Below are 25,072 nucleotides of genomic sequence, written 5' to 3' on the forward strand. Positions count from 1 at the left end.
GTCCCTGGACCGACCCCCACCTCGGAGCTGAGAGGAGGCTGCTCCTTTGACGCGCTCCACAGAGGGGCACAGGCTGTGCCCCCCACAAGCTGCGTGATGAAAGCCAGGGGTCAGGCTGCCGGGGCTCAGACCCCCACTCCATCCTTTGCTGACGGGTGACCTTGAGCAGGGACCTGCCCTCCCGAGCCTCAGTTTCCTTATCCGTAAATTGAAGAGGACACGAGAGCCTATAACATGTACCGGGGTGCTCGGGGGTGGGGCTACCCACGCAGGGGCCCTGCAAGGGCACTGTCCGCGCACCAACCAGACACCCTAGAATCCACAGAGCTGTGTCCAATTTGGAAACAAGCCCCAGACGAGAGAGGACTCTTGGTAAAACATCTAGTGCATCATGCCCTGCCCACAGCCCCGCACCTGGGAGATGGAGCCCCGTCCCTGGGGGCTCCCCTCGCCTCCCCCGCAAGAACCTTAGGGCTGGGGGGGGGCTGCCCTGGGACCCCTCGGCGGCAGGGACTCGGGGTCCCTTTCAGGGCCCCCCAGGCTGAGTTCTGTGACCTCCAGGGGCAGGGCTCCCCCGCTGCTTGAGGGGACCCCCACCTCAGGCCGCAAGCCGGGGCACTGACCCCCCCAGGCCAGCCGCAGGGAGCGCCCCCCCACGGAGCTCCGCACAGGGCAAGTGTTTGCTGAAGATTCTCCCCAGTTTCCCCTGAACACTCAGAGGTTCATCTCTACGATGAACACTGTTGGTACTCTTCCCTCAGCTTCAAATGCGTATAATTGCTTCTGGTGCCAGTAAAAGGTATTAATTCCACTTATGCATTCCATAAACTTTTAGGATAACGCAAGTGATACCGCGATCGTGTTGGGGCACCTCCACTATTATTTTCCTACTTGCAAGCCTCCGAGGGGCTGGAAAGTTTTCTCCCGAGCCATTAGCGTTGACTCAGCCGCATTCTACCCAGGAATCCCTCGTAGAGCCTTTGCGTTTCCCAGGCCCCCTCCCACGTGTCCCCGGGCAGGGGTGGGAGGGGAGGGCGCTCACATCACGTGGGCCAGCTCGCCCCCAGGACAGACGGATGCACACACACCCCGTCGGGTGTGGGGGCAGCTGGAGGTCATTCAGGGGGCTGTGTTCAGGCCGGAGGCCCCCAGGGACAAGCTGTGCCCTCGCACCCGTGCGTACCCGCGCCACCTCGCCTCACGGCAGCCTGCCCTGAGGGCCGTCAGCAGTGCCACCCAGTCGGCCCGAGGCGCCCACAGATACCCAGCTGGGCCAGGGCTCCAACCACACCAAGCCCGCCTGCTGACCTTGGAGCCCCTCCCCAAACGTCCAGAACGTCAAGGACAGCCCCTTCCCTGGAGAGGCCCAGGCTGGGAGCAGGAAGAGGCTGGGCTGGGCTGGCCAGCCTCCAGACACCCCCACACCGGGCTGCCCCTCCTCTCTGCTCCCTGGGACTCTTATCACCAGCTGTCCCCACACTGCCAAACCACGGGGGTCCCCGGGGTGGGAGTGGCCACCAGGGCCCAGAGGCCAACCCCGCCATGTCCCGGGGAGGGTGTGGAACAGGGACCCAGGCACCTGGCACTGCCATCCGTGTCCCGGCTCCACCTGTCCACCGGCCCAGAGAACATCAGGGCCCAAGCGTGCCGGGCCTTGCTCACAGCTGTGATCTCTCACGGCATCTGTCTCTCTGCAAAGCCCAGACGGCCCCGAAAGGAACGCGCCTCAGCCAGGCCGCTCACAAGCAGCGAACGCCGGCGGGGCGTTACAGAACCTCCCGGGACACGGCGACCCCGCCGGCCAAACTGCCATCTCATCCTGCCCCTGTGCCTGGTTACAGCCTCAGGTCCTCCTCTGGCTGCTCAGTTACCTGCTCCCCACCTCCTCCTGACTCCCGTGGGAGGGGAGGGGCTGTCAGAACGCTGGGCAGCGACCAGGAGGGGCCTGCATGCCTGTGTGTGCAAGTACCTGTGTACAGTGTCTGCATGTGGGCCTGTCTGCACATGTGTCTGCATGTCTGCCTGTGTGTGCATGTCTGCACGTGTGTTCCTGTTTGTGCATGCATGTACGAGTGTTGCATGCACGCCTACGTGCACACACACCTGTGAGCTGAGGGCTCCAGGCCCCTCTGCCCCCAAAGCATGCAGGCGTCAGAGCTGAAGTCCAGGGACACAGGTCAAGGCAGATGAAGCACCCGGGGCTGGGGGGACTCCCAGGAGGCCTTGGCCAAGCAGAAGCCAAAGACCCCATTAACAGCTGCGGTCGCTTGGGGGCTGGTGAGGGTGATTTTCCTGAGCAGGAAGAGGAGAGAAGGTAGCAGTCAATTTGGAACTGCAGTTGAGAAAAATACGAATTATCTATCAGTTACCAGCCGGCTGGCGTAGGGGGGCCGCACACGGCACGGCGCGGAGGCCCGGAGGGAAAGCCCGGGCGGCAAGTCTGGGCAGTGCCCGCACAGCCAGGCCCCCAGAGCTGCAAGCAGGCAGGATGCCCAGTGGTCCCCGTCCTCACCATGAGCCGGCCGCCTGTCCCCCACCCCTCCCCGGGCAAGGCAGGGAGCCTGCAGGGGTGGGGTCTGCTCCCAGAGCCCAGGTGCCACGAATCTCACGGTGGATGTTTGTCCCACCTCCACCCCCGCACGGAGAAGGGCTGGGGGGCGCGTCTGCGGGCACGAGCAGCGGCACCCTCCTCCTCAGCTCAGCTCCGCGAGCCCTCAGCGGGGGTGCAGGTGGAGGTGCCCAGGCTGGGAGGGAGGTGTCCACTGCTCGGGCATGGGGGAAAGCGGGGCTGGGGCTAAGAGACACAGCTGCTCGGACAAATGGGCTTTCCCCTGCCCCCTGGTGCGGCCGCTGGGCTGCCTCCGTCCTGGACAACAGACCACCCCACGGGGCCACTTAGGGCCAGCACAACTGTGACCAAGCCATGAGCCCCTCCAGCCCTGAGGCCACACACCTGGCAGGGGGTGGTGGAGGCAACCAGGAGGGGGCAGCTCCCGTCCCTCCCCGAGGACCAGCTCAGGCCATCCCAGGCGCTCAAAGCCCCCCAGATGCTACAGACCCCATCAGCATCCTCAAACAATGGAGAGGAAGGGAGCCAGGACCCGCCCCCACCCAAGCTGCCTACCAGGACTCCTACGGGACCAGCAACGCAGGCCCTGATGACAGAACGTCAGTGAAGGAGGGACGGGGACCCTCCCCCTTAGAAGAGAGAGAAAGGGCTTAGGGAGCAAGTCAAGATGTGGAAGAGTAGTGAGCCTCCTGTCACTAGAGATGTGCAAAGTGTAGGGATGCCTCGAGGGCCAGACCTCAAAGCAGGGGTGTGGGGAGCAGGACCCCACAGGCAATAAAGAAGCCCCTGCAGGTGCAGCTTTGGCTAAACAACCTTGTCCAGGAGGACCAGGCTCCAGGGCAGCCCGCCCCCATCATCCAAGGAAATAATGACAATGCCCGCACCAACTGCGCTAAGCCCGTCCGGTTAAGCCTTATCACCTCCACCAGTGGAGCAATGGAGTAAAAATTCCCAGACGAGGACATCTGGGCACTGATGAGAGCAGGTGCCCCTCTTGGCCACTGGAAGCCCTGGAGTCAGTCTGAGCCTTGACTCAGCAATGGGCCAGCAGCTGGGGGAGCCCACAAGCAAGAACCAGAGATAGCTGCAGGGGGCCGTCCAGGTTGCCCGCCGCTCCGCCCCTCCTCTGGCCACCCCAGGAGTGTGGGAAAGCCACAGCCTGGCCAGCAGGGCAGTGGGGACAGTAGGAACCGGTTCTCAAAGCGGCAGGACCTCGGTGTCACCAGTTCGGCACTCCCTCGGGGGCAGGAGGGAGTGCATCCACCCTGCGTGGACTCCTTTGCTCCAGGGTCCTTTCCCAGGGGCCGGGAGTGAGCACGGAGCTGCTGTTCCCAGAGAAGGTGACGTGGGCCCATGGCCAGGACCGCCAGAGCCAGGCTCACTCTCCCCTCCTGGGGGCGGGCGGCAGACCTGGAGGGTCCTTGGGGCACCCTTTCCTGCCCAATGCCCTAGGCTCCGAGGCAAGCCGGCAGTGTATCCGGGGGTCTTGGTGTCCCTAACCCTTTACTCTGCCCTAGCGGGGACATCCAGCAGCACCTTCCTCTCCCAGCTGCAGTATGGACAGTGCAGCTCAGTGGTTGGGAGCGTAGCCGCAGGAGCCAGCCACCAGGTTCCCGTGCCAGTGTCCCCACTTACCACCTGCATAACCCTGAGCAGGCGACTTCCCTTCCCGCTGCCTCGGCATCCTGGACTCTAACGTGGGACAATAGTAGACGCTACCTCGTGGCTGCAGGCACTTTCAAGGGTTTACACAACCTCAAAGAGTTTAGGGCAATAGCAAGTCACAGCTCTCGGGGAGCAGCCGTGGGTGTGTGGGATGTTATCAAGGTTGGCAAAATCTCGACCATCTCGACGGGGGGTCAGATTGTTCCCAAGGGCACGGTGGCAGGACCTGGGGTCCACGGCACTGTGGCTCCATCCCTGACGCCCATGCTTGGAGACGACAACCCAGAGCAAAGCCGAAACCCGCCTCCAACAGACACTACTGGCCAGCCCTGCGCTGCCGGGAGGAGGTGGCCTCCGTGGGCCCCGGCGCCAGCCTCAGATGGCTCCAGGTGTCAGAGCTGTGAGCCTGCTGCCCACCCAGGACGGGATTCAAGCCAGAGCCCCCACTGAGCCCAGGGATGCCGGCCAGACAGTCCTCGTGAGAAGGGTCTGCCTCTGCCTTCGCCGGGGGGAGGGGCACGTCCATCTGCTCTGGGGCCCTGTGGGAGGCTGGCCCACTCTGGCCACGCGTCCGCCCGAGGGGTGGGCACGCCCAGACTGCCCGGCCCCGAGACCCGCCTCCCGGCCAGGTGGGAACCCTGAGCGGACGCGGATGTGCACGGTGGCCATCCCTGGGTGCCAAGGTCGCAGGCAGCCCCTCCCCACCGTGCGCCCCACAGGTGACCGCCGGAGCCGGGGCGCCACTCACCGTCCAGGTGGCCGACTTGGCTGTGCTCGACTGCTGGAAGGTCACCTCGAAGTGGTGGGGGCCGGGGTAGTCAGTGTTGGAGGGGATGACAGGCGCTGGCGACATGGTGTCGAAGGTGGAGCTGGGCTGCGCGTAGGGCGAGTGGGTGGGCACGCTAGCGCTGGCGGCGCGCTCTGGGGCGTAGGGGCTGGCCGAGGCCGCGCGGCTGCTCATCTGGTCCATGGCGCTGCTCAGCAAATGGAACTGGGACTGGCAGGAAGGGGAGGAGGGAAGGGGGAGACACACAGTCAGGCTGGAGAGTGGAAGCCATCCCGGCCCGGGAGGTGTCCTGTTACAGGAGCCTTAAAGGGCCAGCAGCTCAGTCATCCCAAATATTTCCTCGGGGGGTGGGGGGGGCCCCACCCGACAGGTCACTACTTGTGTTGGGATAAACTGACATATCACCTCGCCCTCCCCTCTCCATCAGCCTCCCGGTGCCTGGGCTCCTGGGGCTCCACCGAGCACACCTGGAGGGGACCGGCCCGCAGGGGGCGGCTCCCAGCCCCGACTGACACCCAGGGTGCCCGGCTGCACTCCCCAGGGGCAGCGCCCGGCCCGGGGAGCCACGCGTCCTGCTGTCCCACCGTTACAGCTCAAGCTGGGGGGATCCCCACCCCCGGGCGCAGGGCAGAGGGCGGCCCCAGCGCGCAGGGTGGGCACAGCCCAGGCTCCGGTGCAGGGACTGTCTGCCCAAGAGGCTTTGGGAGGCCAGATGTGGCCCCTCGGTCCAGCCCTGTAGGTGGTGGGACAGAGCTGGGGGCTGAAGGACGGTGGCTGAGCCCACTTGCGAAGGGCCTCCGTACGATGACAGGCTGCCTTCATCCCTCCGCATCTGAATGCCCCCCCAGTTCCCCCTGCTAGCAGGTCTGCCTGGTCCACACCCTGTGCCCACCCCAGGGCACTGGCAGCCTAGCCCCCTCCAGGGTCACACACAGAAGGAATAGGAACTCAGCCTCATGGTGTGGGCGTGTCCCCTGGGTCACCCTCTGTGGGGTCCGGACCAGCAGCCCCTTCCAGGAGCTTAAGGGAGGCCCCAGCGAGGAAGGGAGGGGGCGGGCACCGGCCCACGCTTCAGCGTCTTGAGTCCAGGGCAGAGCAGATCTCCCCTGGAGGGCTGGCAGGGAAGACCCACCTTCCCAACCAGGAGGCTTCCAACAGGAGGGTGACACAGTAGCTGACACGGGCCAGACCTGCTCTAACCGCAAATGTTTAAACAGCTCCTTCTCTGCGCCAGCCAGGCTCGGAGGGAGGGCGCTACTGCCCCCGATTTGCAGATGAGGAGACCGAGGCCTGGAGTGGGGACGGTAAGGCCGGGCGTGCGTGAACTGGGGGGACTTGCGGCTGGCGGGCAGAGGGCCTGGAGTCCCCCTAGCGGGGTGGAGGGGAGAGGCAGACCGGAGAGCGGGAGAGGGGCCCCTTTGCTCTGCACCCCCTTCCGAGAGGCAAGCACTCTGTCCCCTCCTCCAAACTGAAAAGCAAACGAGCGAGTTCCTTGGATGGTGGGGCGACCCCGGTGCTCAGGCCCCTCCTGCACATCAGGAGGGTTGGGCTCCATAACCCAGAGCCCCCTGCAGCTCGGGACCCCGGAGGCACACCCGTGTCCACATCACCGAGCGCCCCGGGCCCCCTCCCGACCTGGGTCTGCCCAGCCTGGAGGAAGCTCAGCACAGGCGATGACCGAGGCGGAGGTGACGGGTGATGGATGACAGGCGGCTGATTCTTACCCCCCCACCCAGTCCCGTTCCTCCTGCCCCACCATGCCTCCCAGAGGCCAGGCAGGTGCTTTCCTCGGACGCTCCAGCCCTGACGGCCAGCTGCCACCCAGTGCGGATCAGCCGCCAGGCCCGAGCCCATGCCCTCCCCGTTGGGGACAGTCAGACTGGGCGACGCCGTCAGGGTGTTGGCTCAAGGCCCTGGCCGAAACTGCCGTCTGACAGATCCCGTGGGTGGGTCCCAGGCTTTTCTATTTGAACCTCCAGGGCCATTCCCCCCACCCTGTAAACCTGGGGCCCCAACACCAGTGGGATGGCGGCCCCCTGTCGGGCAGACCCCACTTCCCCACCTCACTAAGGCCACCTTCCCTGGTCGGCGGTCCCCCCAAAGGCCTTCCTAACTTCCTGTGCCTTCACCTGTAAGACGAAGGGGGCTCAGTGCCCACTGCCTTGCCTGCCTTGCAGGTGGATAAACAAACTGCCGAGTCCGTGCGACAGAATGTTATTCCTCCACCATCAGAAAGAAACAAACTACTGATGCTACAACCCAGAGGAAACGCAAAAACACGCCACACGAAGGCCCCGACACGAAAGCTCACACGCCATACGGTTCCCGTTTACTTGAAAGCCTAGGGATGAAAAACCCACAGGGACAGACGCAGATGGGGGGCGGCCAGGGCTGGGGTGGGGCTTCAGGATGACAGCTAAGGTGCAGGGTTCCCTTCTGAGGCCATGAAAATGCTCTCAAATGGACTGTGGTGATGGGTCCATATACCTGTGAATTTTTTTAACTGGAGTATAGTTGATTTACAATGCTGTGTTAGCGTCTGCTGTACAGCAAAGTGATTCAGTTATACACATACATGCATATTCTTTTTCATATTCTTTTCCATGATGGTTTATCACAGGATATTGAATATAGTTCCCTGCGCTATATAGTAGGACTTGTTTTTTGTAACTAATAGTTTGCATCTGCTAATCCCAAACTCCCAATCCTTCCCTACCCTGCACTCCCCACCTTGGCAACTCCAAGTCTGTTCTCTAAGTCTGTGAGTCTGTTTTGTGAATGTATTTTAAAAATACTGAATTGTATACTTTAAGTCGGTGAATTGTGGGGTATACCAATTATAACTCAATAAAAACAACTGAGGGATCCGGCCAGTCCTCACCTCTCCTGGCCCGGGCCATTGTGGGCGTGAGGGGAGCGACAGCCAACGCCTCCAGAGGGCCCGGGTGGGGGCCCCACGTGCTCTCACACCCCCTTGCTCCGGGACGGCACTGCTCTGCATCCCCCCGGCTTACGGCTTCCCCACTGGACTTCAGCCCCGACAAGGACAGACCTTGTCCCCTGGGTCATCAACCTACCCCCGCACGGGCACAGGAAACGTGGCCAGTGTGAACTGAGCTGCACTGTGGACATCAGGGCACAGACTCAAGGACTTAGTGCCAATGAAAAGAATAGAATAAAATATCTCGTTCACAATTTCATATTGATCACTTGCTGAAATGAGCAGAGTTTGGGAAAAGCAAAATAAATTCTTGAATTATTTTCACTGTTTCTTTTCACCATTTTTAATGTGGCTACAAGAAAATGCAACGTTACATGTGTGGCTTGCATCCCATTTCTGCTGGACGGCTGGCACTGGACAGGGTCCTCAATCAGTGGCCAGTGAGGGGCTCGCAACTGTAATTATTGTTATTGCAATTATTATTAATTATTAGCACGTCCTTTGGGGTTGTAGTGCGTTTCTCATTACAGAGTGGTTACTCAGGAGGTTTGCTGAATGAGAGATCAAGTGGGTACAGGGAGGGAGGGAGGGAGGAATGGACGCGGGAGGGGGAGGGAGGGATGGATGGATAGATGGATGGATGATGGATGGATGGGTGGATGAATGGATGGATGGAGGGAGGGAGGGGGAGGGATGGATGGGGGGGAGAGAGGGAGGGAGGGAAGGAGGGGGAGGGAGGGAGGGGGAGGGAGGGATGGATGGATGGATAGAGGCATGGGGCAGCAGGATGCCCCCCACCCCACCACACAAATGCCCAGGAATGAGGATGGGATGTGAGCCTGCTTCTCCCACTTGCAGGAGGCTGAGAACCTGGTGGGTCCTGGGGGGAGGGGTCCCAGCCTGCCAACCCAACCCAACCCCCAGAGATCTCCTTTCTCTTCTAGGTGATGAGCATGACCCCACTGGAGGGTCTTCCTTTTCGCTCCACCAAGGGCTGCAGGGAGCCTTCTGCATCCCTAGCAAGGACAGCCCAGCCTGGGGTTTCATGTCTGTTTCCCCGGCTCCATCCCCAACAGGAGGACGGCCCAGGCCAGCAGAGCAAACTGCCCCTGCCTCCCAGTTCAGGGGAAGGGGGAGGCAGCCCCACGACGACAACCGTGTTCAGATTTTAACTTGTCCACATTCTTTACAGATCTGAGGCGAGTGCCAGGGAATTAGTCATTGAACCAAAAGGAGCGGGGCTGATAGGATCTCCACGCCCAGCAGCCACAAAGCAAGAGGGAGCCTGGAGGCTTCCAGCGGGTCGCCCCGGCACAGGAGTCCTACTGAGATGTGGGACCGCTGCATCCATCACCCAGCGAGGGTCCCATCTCCTCTGCTCTCGCTGCAGCCCTCCCAGGGGTCAGGCTCAGGGGCCTCCTGTGGTCTGGGGGCCTGGGAAGCCCCCCTTCTCTCCCGGAGCCTGACGACACTAGCCTTGTGCTGGGCGGATGCTGTTGGGGCAGACCGCCAGCGCTGCTCCTTCCCTGCGTCCTGCTTCCCCAGGGACACCCCTGCCCACACCCAGAGAGACAGCAGAGATGTTTGTCCCTCTGTCTTCCCTGAGGCTTTGAGTGCAGCTGGGAACCCGCAGATTAGGAAGTGTTACATCCTCACCTTGAAAGGCCCTTCCTTCCCTACCCACAGGGAACTTTGCATTTCCTTCCCAGCCAGGCAGGGAGCTTTGCTGGGGCCACCCCCCACCCAGACCTAGCTGCTAAACAGGGGAGCCTGGACCCCAGGGGAGGCCAGCGTGGAGGCCAGTGTCGTGCCCAAGGCGGCTGCACCGAAGCCGGCAGGGGTAGGGGTTTCTCCAGAACCAGAGGCCCCCGGAAGCTGAGAGGAGACCCACTTGGCAACAGGGAGGAACTCAGGCCAAACCAGGACGTTTTTGGTTTGTTTGGCTTTCAATAAGAACTCCCAAGAGAGTGGGCTGATTGGGGCACGCCTGGCCCGCGGCGGCCCACATGTGCCTACATGCGCGTGCAGGGCTCCTGGGCCCGACCCAAGGAGGGCCGCAAGGGAGCGGGAGTCGGGAGCCAGCGGGTGGCCTCTCCCCAGCATCCCCGGAAGCGCCAGGCCTGCCTCTGAGCCTCAGAGGCCCCTACGCCCAGTGCGCTGGGCTGGAGTTCTGGGAGGGGGTCTCGAGGCAGAGAGCACTTCCCTCTCAGATCTCAGTGCCTCCGGTGGAGGAGGATGATGCCCTGGGGGCGCCTCTCTCCAGCCCCTCTAAGACGGTCCATCCATTTGCTCCACAAACATGCTCTGATGCTCTCTGTCAACTTAGAGCAAGATGCTGGGCCGGGGGAGGGGAGTCAGACTGCCCTCCCGGCGCGGGCCGTCTGCAAACCCACACCATGTGCCTGGGTTTATGTCCCAGCCTCCGCAGGGCAGCCAGGCTTGCTCCTGGGGTCAGCGTCTCTCAGGTAGGAATCCAGAGCGGCCTATTTTTGCTCCGTGTCGGGCAAGGGCGCACCTTGGGGCCCTCCTGGGGGGCCATGTGCACACGTGTGCTCACACACAGGGCCCAGAACTCACGTGGAGATGGGGCACTGGGCTTAGACCTCAAGTTGTGGCCACCCATCTGCAGAGGGAGGAGGCTGAATGGGGAGGGGCTGAGGGGGGTCCCGCCCGCTGAATGGACATCCCGCTCGGCCTCTGCCTCCGCCAAAGCCTCCGGAGTCCCAGGGAAAGGAGGAGGCTTCCCGAGGAGCTGCGGGGAGCGGTCCAAAGGGGGCTGCCCCGGGGCCGGGATCAGCCCAGTTCCCGCCCACGCCCAGCCCCGCCATCATGTCCCCAGCCCCCAGCCTCAGGGGCCTCTTGCCCAGTCCCTGCAGATCTGCTGCGGGCCTTCCCGCACACAGGTGAGCCCCAGACTGGATGCTCAGAAACTCTGGGCTGAATGAACCAGACCCTGGAACGCCCAAGTAGACCCCCCGAATCACACAGGCCCACCGTACCCACTCCTGTGCTGGGTGCACTCTGCGGCCAGAGGCAGCTCCAGTCCATGGCAGCCCTTCCAGGAGACCCTCGTGGGAGTGACCACACTGCACCAACCAGCAGCCCTGCCAGTGTCCAGGGGCCGGCCACCTCCCGGTGAGGGCAGGGAGGCGGCTCCCCAGCATCCTCCTCTGACCCCCACAGATTGCCGTCCCAACCAGCCTTCTCCAGGACCTGGACTCTTCTTGCTCCACCAGGTCGACCCTTTCACTGTGAGCTGGATTTCGTGGGTTTGTAAGTATCCCATTTTATGTGATTATCTATGTAGAATTTGTAAACCATCTCAAATGATTTGGGGGGATGTACCTGGGAAATAAACTGTCTTTGACAGTCTGTGTCCCCACCCCCTCCTGATCTCTGGCCTCCCTGCATCCATGACCACCTTCAGCAAGGCTCCAGGATGCTAAGATTAGACAAGGACAGTACAGACGGGCTGCGACGCGCGGTCAGGGCACCCAGCACAGATTTACATGTAGGGACCACAAGTGCTCTCTGGAGTAAAACTTATTTTTCTTAGTGAACGTGGTAACGGAAAAACTTGCCAGCAAAATTTAAAACAACTGTGGTTATGTCCCCAAAGGCTCACGGTTTCAGGCTGACTCACCCAGTGGAGGGGACTCGAAACCAGGCCAAGCGGGGGCAGCTGGGGAATGCGGAGCTCAAACACTGACTCAGGAAGCATCTGTCTGTCCCGGCCGCAAGGACACAAAGATTCGAAAGACAGGACCCGCTTGCCTTTGGGCAGTGATAACAGCTCCCAGGAAGCCCCAGTTTCCAGCCTCCTTTCGACACTGCAGGTCCATACCACAGGGCCTTTGCTCGTGCTGGTCACCCCACCCTCAATACTGTCTCTCCTACCTGTACCACCTCTCGAGGACCACCTCCTCCCTGAAGCCACCCAGGCTCTCTCCACCTGTTCTGGTGTTCGAGGACTTCCTCCGCTGCTTCTCTGGGTTCAGTAACGTGATGAATCACACCCATGTGGGTTCGCATCCATGCCCACCTTTTACCAACGGCTTCCGTGAGGGCCCAGCAGTTAGTACACTAAGAAGCCGAGAATGGCGCCCGACACACGGAACGCATAGACGCGTCTGCTGTTGTTCCTACCGGCTCCCTCTCCCCCTACCTGCCCCCAGGGGGGCATGGCTGGCCACGGTCCTGGGAGCTACCACATGGATGGCTATCGCAGAAACATTGGTTCTGGCTCCTTCTTTTCTAAGCCATAGGAAGGCCAGCTCACTCATCCTGCATTCTTCTGCATGTCTGGCAGAAATGGAGGTTTCACGCTTTTAATGTTCTTTCAAGGTGTGGTCAGAAGACCATCACTCAGGGCACCCACCCAAGGCCCTGAGGGCCCGTCTCGGAGAGGGCCCCCTGGGAGGTTTGACCTTTTCTGGCAGCTCGGGCCGTGCCCGCCCCGCCCCCAGTGCTACTTCAGTTCAGCAGAGAATGATCCAGTAGGTCATGGTGCGCCCTTCCCTCCCCACCCAGAAAGGATCAGGAGGGACCCAGCAAGGGACAGAAATGACAGAACAACTCGAAAGCGCAAAGGAGGCTGCCCGGCGGCAAGGGCAGGCTGGCAACCAGTGTGAACAGGGACCCAGGATGACACACGTAATTACAGAATCCCCACCGTCCAGGGAGCAGGGTCAGGAGAGAGAAACTTCTCCTCAGCACGGAAGCCCCGACCTCAGAGATGAGAGGCTCCTGCTAAGCTAATTGCTCTCCACCAGAGTGTACAACCCATCCAGACACCTTCCTCCTATTCTAGCTCCTATTTCTGCATTAAGAACCTGCTGAGTTTCCAGGACAGCTGCAGCTCACACGGGCAGCCGTCCAGCAGTCCAGCCCGCGGTGCCCAAAGTGTGTGCCACAGCACGGCTGCAGACCTTATCAGAGCCTTGAGGACAGCCAGCGTGTGAGGCGAATCTTGGAGACAGAAGTGGCACGGAGCGCTTGCTAACCAGGAGCTCCTGTCCCCACAGGAGCCAAGCTAGCTGGCAGTGGAGGGTGAGGGGAGAGGACCTGCCTCTGGCTCTTTAAAATGGCCCCCCGTCCGGCAGAGGGCAAGCTGGAGGAGGACAGTCTGACAAAGAGCTGTCCCCTCCCCATCAGGCAGGGATGAAGTTCCGCCCTGTGGGACAGCGCCCTGGTCCTGCCTCCAGGGAGTGCTGGGGTCCCCGCCCATCCCGGGGCACCCAGCCACCACTGGCCTGTTCCAGCCCTGCCTTTTCCAAGTGGCCTGGCTGCATGGCTTGGCCGCTGCCTACTCTGTTCTCGAGAGGAGGCTGGGAGACCTGGAGACAGTGGCCGAGCAGCAGGACACTTGCCAGCTGGGTCCCAGGGCGCCCTTGCTGCCGCTGGTTTGCCCGTGGGAGTGGGTTGGGGCTGAACTGCCGGATTCTAGAGAAGCCAGGAGTGTCCCCGGGGGGCACTTTCCGGGACTGCACCTGTGTCGCTGCTCCTTCCGGGCGGGGCCCGTGTGTATTTTTATTTTTTTTTAATAGATGAAAGTTGGACCTTTTTTATTCCATAAAGGGTTGGGCCTTTTCATCCCTTTCTTATGAAAGGGTTGGAGAAGTTATTTTTTTTGGTTTTGGTTTTGGTTTTTTTTGGCTGTTGGGTCCTTGTTGCCGCGTGCGGGCTCTCTCTAGTTGCGGCGAGCGGGGGCTGCTCTTCGTTGCGGTGCTGCGGGCTTCTCATTGCGGTGGCTTCTCTTGTTGCGGAGCACGGGCTCTAGGTGCGTGGGGTTCAGTAGTTGCGGCGCACGGTCTCAGTAGTTGCGGCGCACGGCCTCAGTAGTTGCGGCGCACGGTCTCAGTAGTTGCGGCGCACGGGCTCAGTAGTTGCGGCGCACGGGCTCAGTAGTTGCGGCGCACGGCCTCAGTAGTTGTGGCGCACGGGCTCAGTAGTTGCGGCGCACGGCCTCAGTAGTTGCGGCGCACGGGCTTAGTCGCTCCGCGGCACGTGGGATCTTCCCGGACCGGGGCTCGAACCCGTGTGCCCTGCAGTGGCAGGCGGGCTCTTAACCACCGCGCCCCCGGGGAAGCCCCAGCCTGTGAGTTTTTAACAGAGGAGGGTCCTGTGAGCAGCAGCACTGAAGGTCCCAGCAGACTGAAAGGAACTAAAGGATCAAGGTTTGTCTTTTTTAATTGGGGGGAGGGGGCATCCCTTTTCCTCTGGCTGTAAGCCTCCAAAATAGCTGTCCCCGCCTTTGTGAAGCCACAGCAAATGCTCCACGGCCACCCTGGCTAAGCGCGTGCAATATCTCACACCCTTGACCCTCAGCTCTTTCTAGAAGCTGAAGCGGGTCTCCCTGGCTGCTCTGCGCGGAGCCAGCAAGTTGGTGGCAGCTGGCCTGGGCTCCCCGCTAAGGCTCCTCTCACTTTGTGACCTCAGCCAGGCTCACAAGGCTCAGGCAGGGGACCCTCGAGACCCCAGAAGTGGAGGCCCGGCTGCCGAGTTGGCCCTGTCGGTGTCCTCCACGCTTTCCCTGAGACCCCTGACAACGGGGAGTGAGGATGTTTCCACAACAACCCCAAGAAGCCCAAATGCAGCTCCAAGCAAAATCTACCCGTGACCTTCCCACACGTGCAAGGTGGTGACCCACCAGCCTGAGGCTTCGCATTTCCTCCCACCTCCCTCCCTCCCTCCCTCCCTCCCTCCCTCCCTCCAGAGCTTGCTGGGTCCCAGCAGACATGCGCATGCTGCCTGCCCCTGCGCTGCGGCCTGCAGCACCCACCATGCATCTAGAGCTGCACCAGGGTCTGCAGAGTGCCCTCACAGCCCTGAGGGAACAGGCTCCAGGCCGCCCCCCAAGGTCAGCCTCTGTGCACCGGTATTCAAGCTGCCCGAGGCCCAGTGCGAGGCCTGGCTGTGTGGTCCAGCGGGGGACCTCTTTGCAAAAACTAGACATCTGGTAAATACAGTAAGTCCCCTACATAACGAACGAGTTCCGTTCCAAGGGTGCGTTCGTTAAGTCCAATTTGTTCGTTAAGTCCAACAAAGTTAGCCTAGGTACCCAGCGAACACAATCGACTATATAGCACTGTCCTGTAATAGGTTTATAATCCTTTTCACACAAATAATACATAAAAAACAAACACAAGGGAATTCCCTGGTGGCGCAGTGGATAAAACTCCACGCTCGATCCCTGGTCAGGGAACTAGATCCCACATGCCTGCTGCAACTACGAGTTCACATGCCACAACTAAGGAGCTGGTGAGCCGCGACTAAGGAGCCTGCCTGCCACAACTAAGACCCGGTGCAACCAAATAAATAAATTAGTTTTAAAAAAATAAAAAGTTTAAAGAAAACAAACACAAAAAATAAAACATTTTTGGGCTTCCCCGGTGGCGCGGTGGTTGGGAGTCCGCCTGCCGGTGCGGGGGACGCGGGTTCGTGCCCCGGTCCGGGAGGATCCCGCGTGCCACGGAGCGGCTGGGCCCGTGAGCCATGGCCGCTGGGCCTGCGCGTCCGGAGCCTGTGCTCCGCAGCGGGAGGGGCCGCAGCGGTGGGGGGCCCGCGTACCACAAAAAAATTAAAAAATAAAAAAAATAAAAAATAAAACACTTTGAATCTTACAGTTCAGTACCTTGAAAAGTACAGTAGTGTAGTACAACAGCTGGCACACAGGGGCTGGCGTCAAGTAACAGGCAAGAAGAGCTACTGACTGGAGAGGAGGTAGGAGATGGTAGAGCTGAAGGATCGTCAGCAATAGGAGACGGAGGGCAAGCTGCAATGTCACTCACGCCTGTCGTGGATGGCACAGGTTCTGGTTCCTTGCCGGATTCAATTCCATCTACCCTCTTGAAAAAATGATCCAGTGATGTCTGGGTAGCAGCTCTCTTTTCTCTCAGCATAGATGACACGGTAGCACTGAATTGCACTCTGAACGGCTGCCGCAACCTTCACGTACTGTTCTACGTTTGTGACCTGTGCCTCAAAACCTAACAGCGCCTCCTCAAATAAAGAAAACCCCATGCCGTTTCCTGCGTCGTGAATCTCTTCGGTTCTTCAGTTACTTCTTCTTCTTCTTGTCTCTCTTGGCGCTTCTCAACAGTACCAGCTACATCACTGCCGCTTTTACGCTTGCTTCCGGACATCCTGGGCTTGAAATAAAAATACTGTGCTACTGTACTCTATGCAGTCCTGTACAGTAAAGTACACAAAAGCACAACCGCTTGTAGAGGATGCACGCATGTGGCAATGTACGCCAGACACGTGAACTAACTTACGTGATTGGACACAAGAACGCACGTTCACGTCTTTGAAAGTTCGCAGCTTGAAGGTTCGTATGTAAGGGGACTTACTGTAGTGTTATCTGCGTCTTCGTCACGGGACCAGAGTGTGGCTCCAAATAGGAGGGGGGCTGGGTGCAAAGGTCACCAGGTGGAGCCCCCCCCGTCCCCCGCGCTCTGCCGGGCCCTCTGCCCTGTGGCCCCTCTCCATTCCCCTCCTGCTCAACTGTCACCTCCCGCAGTGAGGCCCCCAGCCCATCACTCCCACTTCAAGTACAGCACCTCCTAACCCAAGCTTCTACCCTGCGTGACCCAGTTCATCCTGTTCCTGTGCTGGGGAAAGGTTAGGGTTAGGGTTAGAGTGGGGCAGACATGTGTCTGTTTGTCACCACTGTCACCCCAGGTTTGAGGCCCTGGGGTCTGATCTCAGAGGCTCTACCTGGGGAGGGTGAGCCAGGTGCCCCCTCCTCTGGTGTTCTCTGTCTGCTCTGACCCCCAGTGTCCCCGTGCTCCCCGGAGGATACCAAAAGCAGACTTCCAAAAAATAGACAATGAAACTTCCAACTCCGTGATCTTCGCTGGCAGGCATGTCTGGGCTTGGGTGCAACCTCGCCCAGAGGTAAGTGACTGACAGGCCGTCTAGGCTCTGCTGGGAGATAACCCATCCCACTCGGGAGCAGGACCTCCACCCTGCTGGTATTTCCCACAGCATCTCCAGGAGTCTGTGATTAAACGGATGGAAATGCCAACAAGATTCGACTTGTGCTTAGGGGAAAAGGCTCCCTCTCCTCCTGAAAATATGCACATATGCTCTCTCCTCTCATGGGGCCCTGCCCAATCCTAGCCAGGGCCATGTGGAACTTTCCAAACCTTGCGCTGGGCGGCCAGGGAGGCCTGTGTCTGCAGGACCCGCATCCGGAGCCTCCGCCTGCAGACGGCGCTGCTGAGACAGTGAGGGCGCAGCCTGGACCCGAGAGCCTCCACAGGGTCCCCCAGGGGGCCTGGGGTCTCAGGCTGTGCCCCTGCCAGGCTCTGCGGAGCTGCCCGGGAACAGGCAGGTGACCCATGGGATGCAGAGATTTTTTTTTAACCTTTTTTGAGACGAGCCCAGTCCATGCCCCACCTCCCAGCATGCTGAGAGCCTGGAAGGAAAGTGGGGAGCTTGGTGATCTGTCACAGGCCCAGCTCGAGGGGTACGGCAGGGGTATGGGCTCCCCTCTCCTCCCTGAGCACCACTGGGGGGTGGTCTGCCCTCTCACCCCCTGCCTGCACCCCCAGAGCCTGATCCACGTGTCCCCCGACATCCTTTAATCCATCCATCGCTCTGTCCGTCTGTCTGTCCACCCTGCAGATTCTAAGCACGCCCCGACTGCACCAGACACTGAGGACACCGAGGGGGCCGTCCTCAGTGGGGACAATTGTGACAAGTGCAATGAAGGGGCAGGGAGGGTGCTGTGGGATGGCACAGAGGGGAGGAGGGGGCAGCCCGCAGAACTGGGGACTGCCTGAACTTACTCAGTGAGTCCTGAGGGCCGACCCCAGCCCCTCCCCGTGAGCCATGGCCGCTGGGCCTGCGCGTCCGGAGCCTGTGCTCCGCAGCGGGAGGGGCCGCAGCGGTGGGGGGCCCGCGTACCACAAAAAAATTAAAAAATAAAAAAAATAAAAAATAAAACACTTTGAATCTTACAGTTCAGTACCTTGAAAAGTACAGTAGTGTAGTACAACAGCTGGCACACAGGGGCTGGCGTCAAGTAACAGGCAAGAAGAGCTACTGACTGGAGAGGAGGTAGGAGATGGTAGAGCTGAAGGATCGTCAGCAATAGGAGACGGAGGGCAAGCTGCAATGTCACTCACGCCTGTCGTGGATGGCACAGGTTCTGGTTCCTTGCCGGATTCAATTCCATCTACCCTCTTGAAAAAATGATCCAGTGATGTCTGGGTAGCAGCTCTCTTTTCTCTCAGCATAGATGACACGGTAGCACTGAATTGCACTCTGAACGGCTGCCGCAACCTTCACGTACTGTTCTACGTTTGTGACCTGTGCCTCAAAACCTAACAGCGCCTCCTCAAATAAAGAAAACCCCATGCCGTTTCCTGCGTCGTGAATCTCTTCGGTTCTTCAGTTACTTCTTCTTCTTCTTGTCTCTCTTGGCGCTTCTCAACAGTACCAGCTACATCACTGCCGCTTTTACGCTTGCTTCCGGACATCCTGGGCTTGAAATAAAAATACTGTGCTACTGTACTCTATGCAGTCCTGTACAGTAAAGTACACAAAAGCACAACCGCTTGTAGAGGATGCACGCATGTGGCAATGTACGCCAGACACGTGAACTAACTTACGTGATTGGACACAAGAACGCACGTTCACGTCTTTGAAAGTTCGCAGCTTGAAGGTTCGTATGTAAGGGGACTTACTGTAGTGTTATCTGCGTCTTCGTCACGGGACCAGAGTGTGGCTCCAAATAGGAGGGGGGCTGGGTGCAAAGGTCACCAGGTGGAGCCCCCCCCGTCCCCCGCGCTCTGCCGGGCCCTCTGCCCTGTGGCCCCTCTCCATTCCCCTCCTGCTCAACTGTCACCTCCCGCAGTGAGGCCCCCAGCCCATCACTCCCACTTCAAGTACAGCACCTCCTAACCCAAGCTTCTACCCTGCGTGACCCAGTTCATCCTGTTCCTGTGCTGGGGAAAGGTTAGGGTTAGGGTTAGAGTGGGGCAGACATGTGTCTGTTTGTCACCACTGTCACCCCAGGTTTGAGGCCCTGGGGTCTGATCTCAGAGGCTCTACCTGGGGAGGGTGAGCCAGGTGCCCCCTCCTCTGGTGTTCTCTGTCTGCTCTGACCCCCAGTGTCCCCGTGCTCCCCGGAGGATACCAAAAGCAGACTTCCAAAAAATAGACAATGAAACTTCCAACTCCGTGATCTTCGCTGGCAGGCATGTCTGGGCTTGGGTGCAACCTCGCCCAGAGGTAAGTGACTGACAGGCCGTCTAGGCTCTGCTGGGAGATAACCCATCCCACTCGGGAGCAGGACCTCCACCCTGCTGGTATTTCCCACAGCATCTCCAGGAGTCTGTGATTAAACGGATGGAAATGCCAACAAGATTCGACTTGTGCTTAGGGGAAAAGGCTCCCTCTCCTCCTGAAAATATGCACATATGCTCTCTCCTCTCATGGGGCCCTGCCCAATCCTAGCCAGGGCCATGTGGAACTTTCCAAACCTTGCGCTGGGCGGCCAGGGAGGCCTGTGTCTGCAGGACCCGCATCCGGAGCCTCCGCCTGCAGACGGCGCTGCTGAGACAGTGAGGGCGCAGCCTGGACCCGAGAGCCTCCACAGGGTCCCCCAGGGGGCCTGGGGTCTCAGGCTGTGCCCCTGCCAGGCTCTGCGGAGCTGCCCGGGAACAGGCAGGTGACCCATGGGATGCAGAGATTTTTTTTTAACCTTTTTTGAGACGAGCCCAGTCCATGCCCCACCTCCCAGCATGCTGAGAGCCTGGAAGGAAAGTGGGGAGCTTGGTGATCTGTCACAGGCCCAGCTCGAGGGGTACGGCAGGGGTATGGGCTCCCCTCTCCTCCCTGAGCACCACTGGGGGGTGGTCTGCCCTCTCACCCCCTGCCTGCACCCCCAGAGCCTGATCCACGTGTCCCCCGACATCCTTTAATCCATCCATCGCTCTGTCCGTCTGTCTGTCCACCCTGCAGATTCTAAGCACGCCCCGACTGCACCAGACACTGAGGACACCGAGGGGGCCGTCCTCAGTGGGGACAATTGTGACAAGTGCAATGAAGGGGCAGGGAGGGTGCTGTGGGATGGCACAGAGGGGAGGAGGGGGCAGCCCGCAGAACTGGGGACTGCCTGAACTTACTCAGTGAGTCCTGAGGGCCGACCCCAGCCCCTCCCTCCAGCTCTGAAGCCAGGACCAGCTTCCCTGCAGGGGGTGCAGCTCAGCCCTTCAACACACAGAGACGCAGCCCGTACCCTGCACCCTCCAGAGCTTAACTCCCACGAGGAGAGGACGGCAGAGAACCAGCGAACCAGGGCTTCAGAACAGGCTGAAGACAAAGGAAGAAGACAAGAGCAGCCCAGTGGGGGGCGGCCAGGCCAGTGGGGCTTCTCCAGGCAGATGCCACCGGCAGCCCAGGTACTGGGGAGGTCTAGACCCAGATGTCTGAGAGGGGGAAGGCTTTGGGCCAGAGAGCCGCAGGGCCGAGGGCAGGACGTTGCTCCGAAGAGCAGCACCCTCCCTCCGGAGCCCACGGGGGGGCGGAACGCAGGAGGGACCGTCTAGCTCCGGAGTCGAGCGGGGGCTGCATGGGGCCAGCACGACCCCGGTCAGGCTGACAGGCTCCCCGTGAGCGGGATGCTGGGTGCCGCAGGAGGGCCCAGCAACAGCTCCCAGGAGTCCGCCAAGTGGAAGAAGGAAGGAAGGGTGGATTTTCCGCCAGCTGAGAAGGGACGGTCACCCGTGGGGGGCGGAGGGGGATGTATGTACGTGGAAGTGGGGATGCCAGAGGGCTGGTGCCACAGGGATAGACCTGGCGAAGGGGCAGGAGGCTGGGCCAGCGAGCCCGGCTGATGGGGTGACCCCTCTGTCCCCCTGAATCAGGCTCTGGCATCTCCTTCCCGAAAGGTCAGTCCCTCCCCCAGCCCCGAGAGCCTCGCACCCTCCCAGCACACGGCAGGGAGAGGCTGCTTCTCCGTCCCCGGCCCAGGGCCCCCCTGCTACCGCTTCAGCTCTGGCCTCTCCCAGCCGCGGAACAGGACTGCCTCCTGCCCGGGTCCCCAGAGGCCCGTCCCTTTTCTGTCCTCGGCACCTCCCCCCGCTTCCCAGGCCGCCCCTCTCGTCGGCTTGGCGGCGTCTCTCCCCGGCGCTCAGCTCCGATCTGGGGAGCCCGGTGTCCTCTCCCTGCGTGGGGCCCCACCCCGCCCTGGCTGTGCACCCTACCTGCGCCAGACTCCCCAGTGGTCACCTCCACCCACACCCTCCGGCACGCAGGACACCTGCCCCGAAGCGTCCAAGCCGCTGCTCCAGCCAGTGCGGCCCAGGCTCCGCACAGCCCTCCCTGGAGGGCGAGGCTCCAGAGCCCTGGACGTTTTCCTCGGTCCTCGCCTGCCCTTATTCCAGAGACCAAACAGCCTCCCCTGATGCCTCCAGTCCACTGGGCGGCCCTTGCTGGGCTCGACCTGCTTTGCCCGCAGCCCCACCGACACCCCCCTCCCCCGCTCCCGTGGCTTCAGGAACCCCGCGCTCTACTTGCCTCCCACCGTCCTCCTCTGCTGCTTGCGTCTCACACACAGCGCAAAGCAGAGCGCTTACTTTTCACCCCAAATCCCACTTCCTCAGCTTCCCGGCTGAATAAGTGATCACCCCCTTCACCCAGTCTCTTGGGTCCAAACCCCCAGCCCCTCAGCAGATCCCGTCCGTCTGGAACCCCAGGGCTCTCAGCCCCTCCCCCACTCCCGCCCGGTCCCAGGTGCCTGCATCCCTCTCCACCCCGGGCCTCCGGCCTTGCCCTGCCCTCCTGTGGTCTGCTCTCAGCACTGCAGCCCAGGCAGCTTGGAGAACTCACGAGGGATCACGCCCTCCTCCCGTGTGCCCTCATATGCAGTAGCAGGCACTCAGCAAATATTTCGTAAAGCACTGATTGACTTTTCCCTCCTGGGCTCCTCCTGTCCGAGGCTGCCCCTCCCATAGGAGCCGTCCCGTCCGAAGCGACGGGTGGGACCCTGCTCCAGGTTGCACGGGAGATCCAAGCGCTGTGCCCTCCCGTGCTACCCCAGCTCAGGGCACACACCTACGACGCCCACCATGGGCCTGGCCCGTGGGACGGTGGCATGGGGCCAGGCCCAGTCACCCGAGACCAAGCCTTCGATGACCCTGCAGCCCAGACGGACCTGGGCCCGTCAGCAGAGGCAGGCATGGGGGAGCCAGTGCTGTCCAGCCCTGCCCTTCTCATCTCTCGCAAGTCTAAACTGATACGCAGTGAAACAGGAGCCTGGGAGGCGGCTGGGTGGGGCCCCTGGACGCCCACCCGGAAGAGGAGTGGACGGGGAGAGTTGGAGAGTCTGGGTGCTCTCCGCGCTCACATCCCATCTGAGAAGGGGCCCGTGGGGCGTGCCCTTGGCTCCCTCCCGCCCCGTGAGCTGCTGGTCTGTGCAGGTGGGAGAAGATGCTTGGACCGGCAGCAAGCCCACCCCGGCACCAGCTGAAGGACCCCAGTAAGTGGGCCACGGCAGGGGGTTGTCCAGCCCTGACCGGGAAGCTGTGGGCCGTTGGCACAGCGCGGGCAACGGGCAGCAGCATCAGAACCGGGGCTCAGAATGGTGGGTCCCTGGGAGCATCCCTGGTGGCCCAGCGCTTAAGACTCTGTGCTCCCTATGCGGGGCGCCCGCGTTCGATCCCCGGTCAGGGAACTAGATCCCACATGCAGCAACTAAAGGTCCCGGTGCAGCCAAATAAATAAATAAATATTTTTTTTAAAAAAAAAGAAGTAAAGAAAAAAAAGAAAGGTGGGTCCCCCAGGAGACCCAGCCGGGGGCCCCGACAGCATCCTGCAGCTCCATGCCTCCTTCCCTGCCCGGTGGGCTCCCATGACCACAAAGGCGACCGCGTGACCTCAAGTTCAACCCTATTTGTTCACACCACTTCTCCTCCGCATGCGGTGGTAAAGATCACAAATGCTCTCCCTCTGGGATGGAAAGGGAGACGCTTTCACAAATCAGTACGACCCAGCCCAGCCCACCTGGCCCGGAAGGGGCTCCGGCAGCCTCTACCTGCCATCAGAGCTGCTCTAGGCACTCGTTGACCAAACGAATGAACAGGCCACAGTCATCCTGGGTCTACAGGAAGCCGGGTGATGATGGGGTTGGCCACTGCTGGTCTCCAGGGCGGGGCGGCGGCGGCAGCAGGGTGGACGCCAGCGGCCCCCTGCTGCCCACAGCTCCCGCAGCAAGGCGACGCCCCGAGGCCCAGAGCCGGGGGGCCCGTGCCTCCCATCGCTGACCCCTCCCCCTCCCTGGAAGGCGATGAGTGCAGCCTCGGCTGACTTACACCGCGACACCCATTTCATTCGAGAGAAAAGATTATACCAGAGTCCTCCATGTCCGCGGGGCTTCTCAGCTGGCCGGGCAGGGACACTGGTCTCCAGGTCCCCGGGCCCCTGGCTCTGCCGTGGGTTCCGTGTGTGACTACAGACCCCCAGGCGGCAGGGAGACAGTCCCTCCCGGCTCACGCGCCATCTTCGCAGAGGGTCTGGGGGTACGAGGCTGCTCCCCGGGCAGCCCCTGGCCGCTGCATGAGCCCAGTGACAGGCGCCAGTGGGTAAATGAATCAGTAATGGAATAAGTGATAGAAGGGAGCCATGAGGACTCTAGCTGTGGCCCGCACGGGGCTGCACCCTTTTCCAGGGCTGGATTTCAGATAAAAAGCTCATGCCGTGGGTGGGAGAGGCCCTGGAGCTTCCAGATGTGAGTGAACGGAGCCAGTGCCTGGGTCAGCCCGTGTAGACGGGCCGTACACCCCTCACCCCTCCTGGGTCCCCCACACACGGCATGGCTCTTCCCATGGCCTTGCCTGGGGACACCCACCTGCAGGCACAAACACACGTACCTGTTCCAACACACAATGCGAACAACAACAGCCCACCGTCACTAACACGCTCAGACACACGCACACAAACACACCTTTGGGTGCGCACGGGGCCAAGGGACCGCAGCCCTTGTGGCTCTGCGCTCGTGGCTCCTGTCCTCCGCCCGCAGGGCTTGGGGACACCTGGACTCTGTCCAGCTGTCCATCCCAACCCACTGCTGGGTGTCCTGCAGGGCCGGTGGTACCCAAGGACCCCAAGCCATCCACCTCCCTGGCGGGAAAAAGGCCCGGTGGGGAGGAGCTGAGCCCCAGCTCAACCTGCTCAACTAGCAGCCTGGTGCCCGCCGGCCCCAGGGACCGGGCACACCTGGAAATGAGCCCAGGTCCCCGGGTCCCAGGCCACAGGGGCCACAGGCACAAGCTGCGGTCCCTTCCTTCCCTCTGCCTGGCCCACTGCCATCGTTGAGTGGCAACAGGGCACCGCGAAGCCAGCTCTCTGCGAGCCCCTGACCCGCAGCTTGGCCGGCAGGAAACACTCCTGCCCCCGCAGCCAAATGAGCAGCTTGCCAGGTGAGGATGCTCTCGTCCTGGGAGCAGGTGGTGGCAGCCTAACAGCCAGCCAGAGCCCAGGGAGCGAAGACAGCCTCCGGGGTACACTGAGCTCCTGCCGCCGGGGGCAGGGCCGGGCAGGTGGGGCGGCCCACCCTGCGCCTCGGACAGCCCAAGGCCAGGCGGTGAGGGAAACCCGCACGTCTCTGGGGGGGCCGCCAGCTGACCAGACTCCCACCAGCCCTCCCCCCGCCGGCCGTTGCTCCTGCCCGGCCAGTGGGCACCGGTCCCCAGAGCTTCTCCAGGAGGGGCAGGCACCTGCCTCCGTGCCCGGGGCCGGCCCAGCCCCTCGGCGCCTCCTACCCGTCCCCGCTCACCCTGGATGGCGGCACCCCATCGGCCCCAGGTGCCGAGCAGGGCGACAGACAAGAGAATGCCCTGTGCCTCCCCCACCGCGGCGAAAGCCCCACCAAGGCCCCCTGAGAAGGATGCACGAAGCGCACCTACCGAGGCGGAGAGCCGCGCGGGGTCACCGACGCACAGCATGGTGGGCGCACGCGGGTCCGCACACGCCGGGGAGCTGGCGTGCTGCGGGGCGAGGCATGCGGACGGGTGGCCGGGGAGCCGGGGGCGGGGGTGCAGCCGCCCGGCAGGGTGGACCCGGGCAGAGAGGCGCCGTGGCTAGGCAGGCGGAAGCGCAG

The 25,072-nt window shown here is 61.5% G+C and overlaps 1 protein-coding gene across 1 annotated transcript in view; it reads right to left on the reverse strand.

The window, feature by feature from the left end:
• The window catches only part of TP73 (tumor protein p73), a 55,498-nt gene that overhangs the window by 15,285 nt on the left and 15,141 nt on the right, over positions 1–25,072 (reverse strand). The window contains exon 4 of the mRNA XM_028487944.2: positions 4,983–5,231. Coding sequence (XP_028343745.1) covers positions 4,983–5,231 — 249 coding nt within the window. The remainder of the gene's footprint in view (positions 1–4,982; positions 5,232–25,072) is intronic.

The sequence above is a fragment of the Physeter macrocephalus genome, chromosome 3 (assembly GCF_002837175.3).
Source record: "Physeter macrocephalus isolate SW-GA chromosome 3, ASM283717v5, whole genome shotgun sequence".
In the NCBI taxonomy this organism is placed as follows: domain Eukaryota; kingdom Metazoa; phylum Chordata; class Mammalia; order Artiodactyla; family Physeteridae; genus Physeter; species Physeter macrocephalus.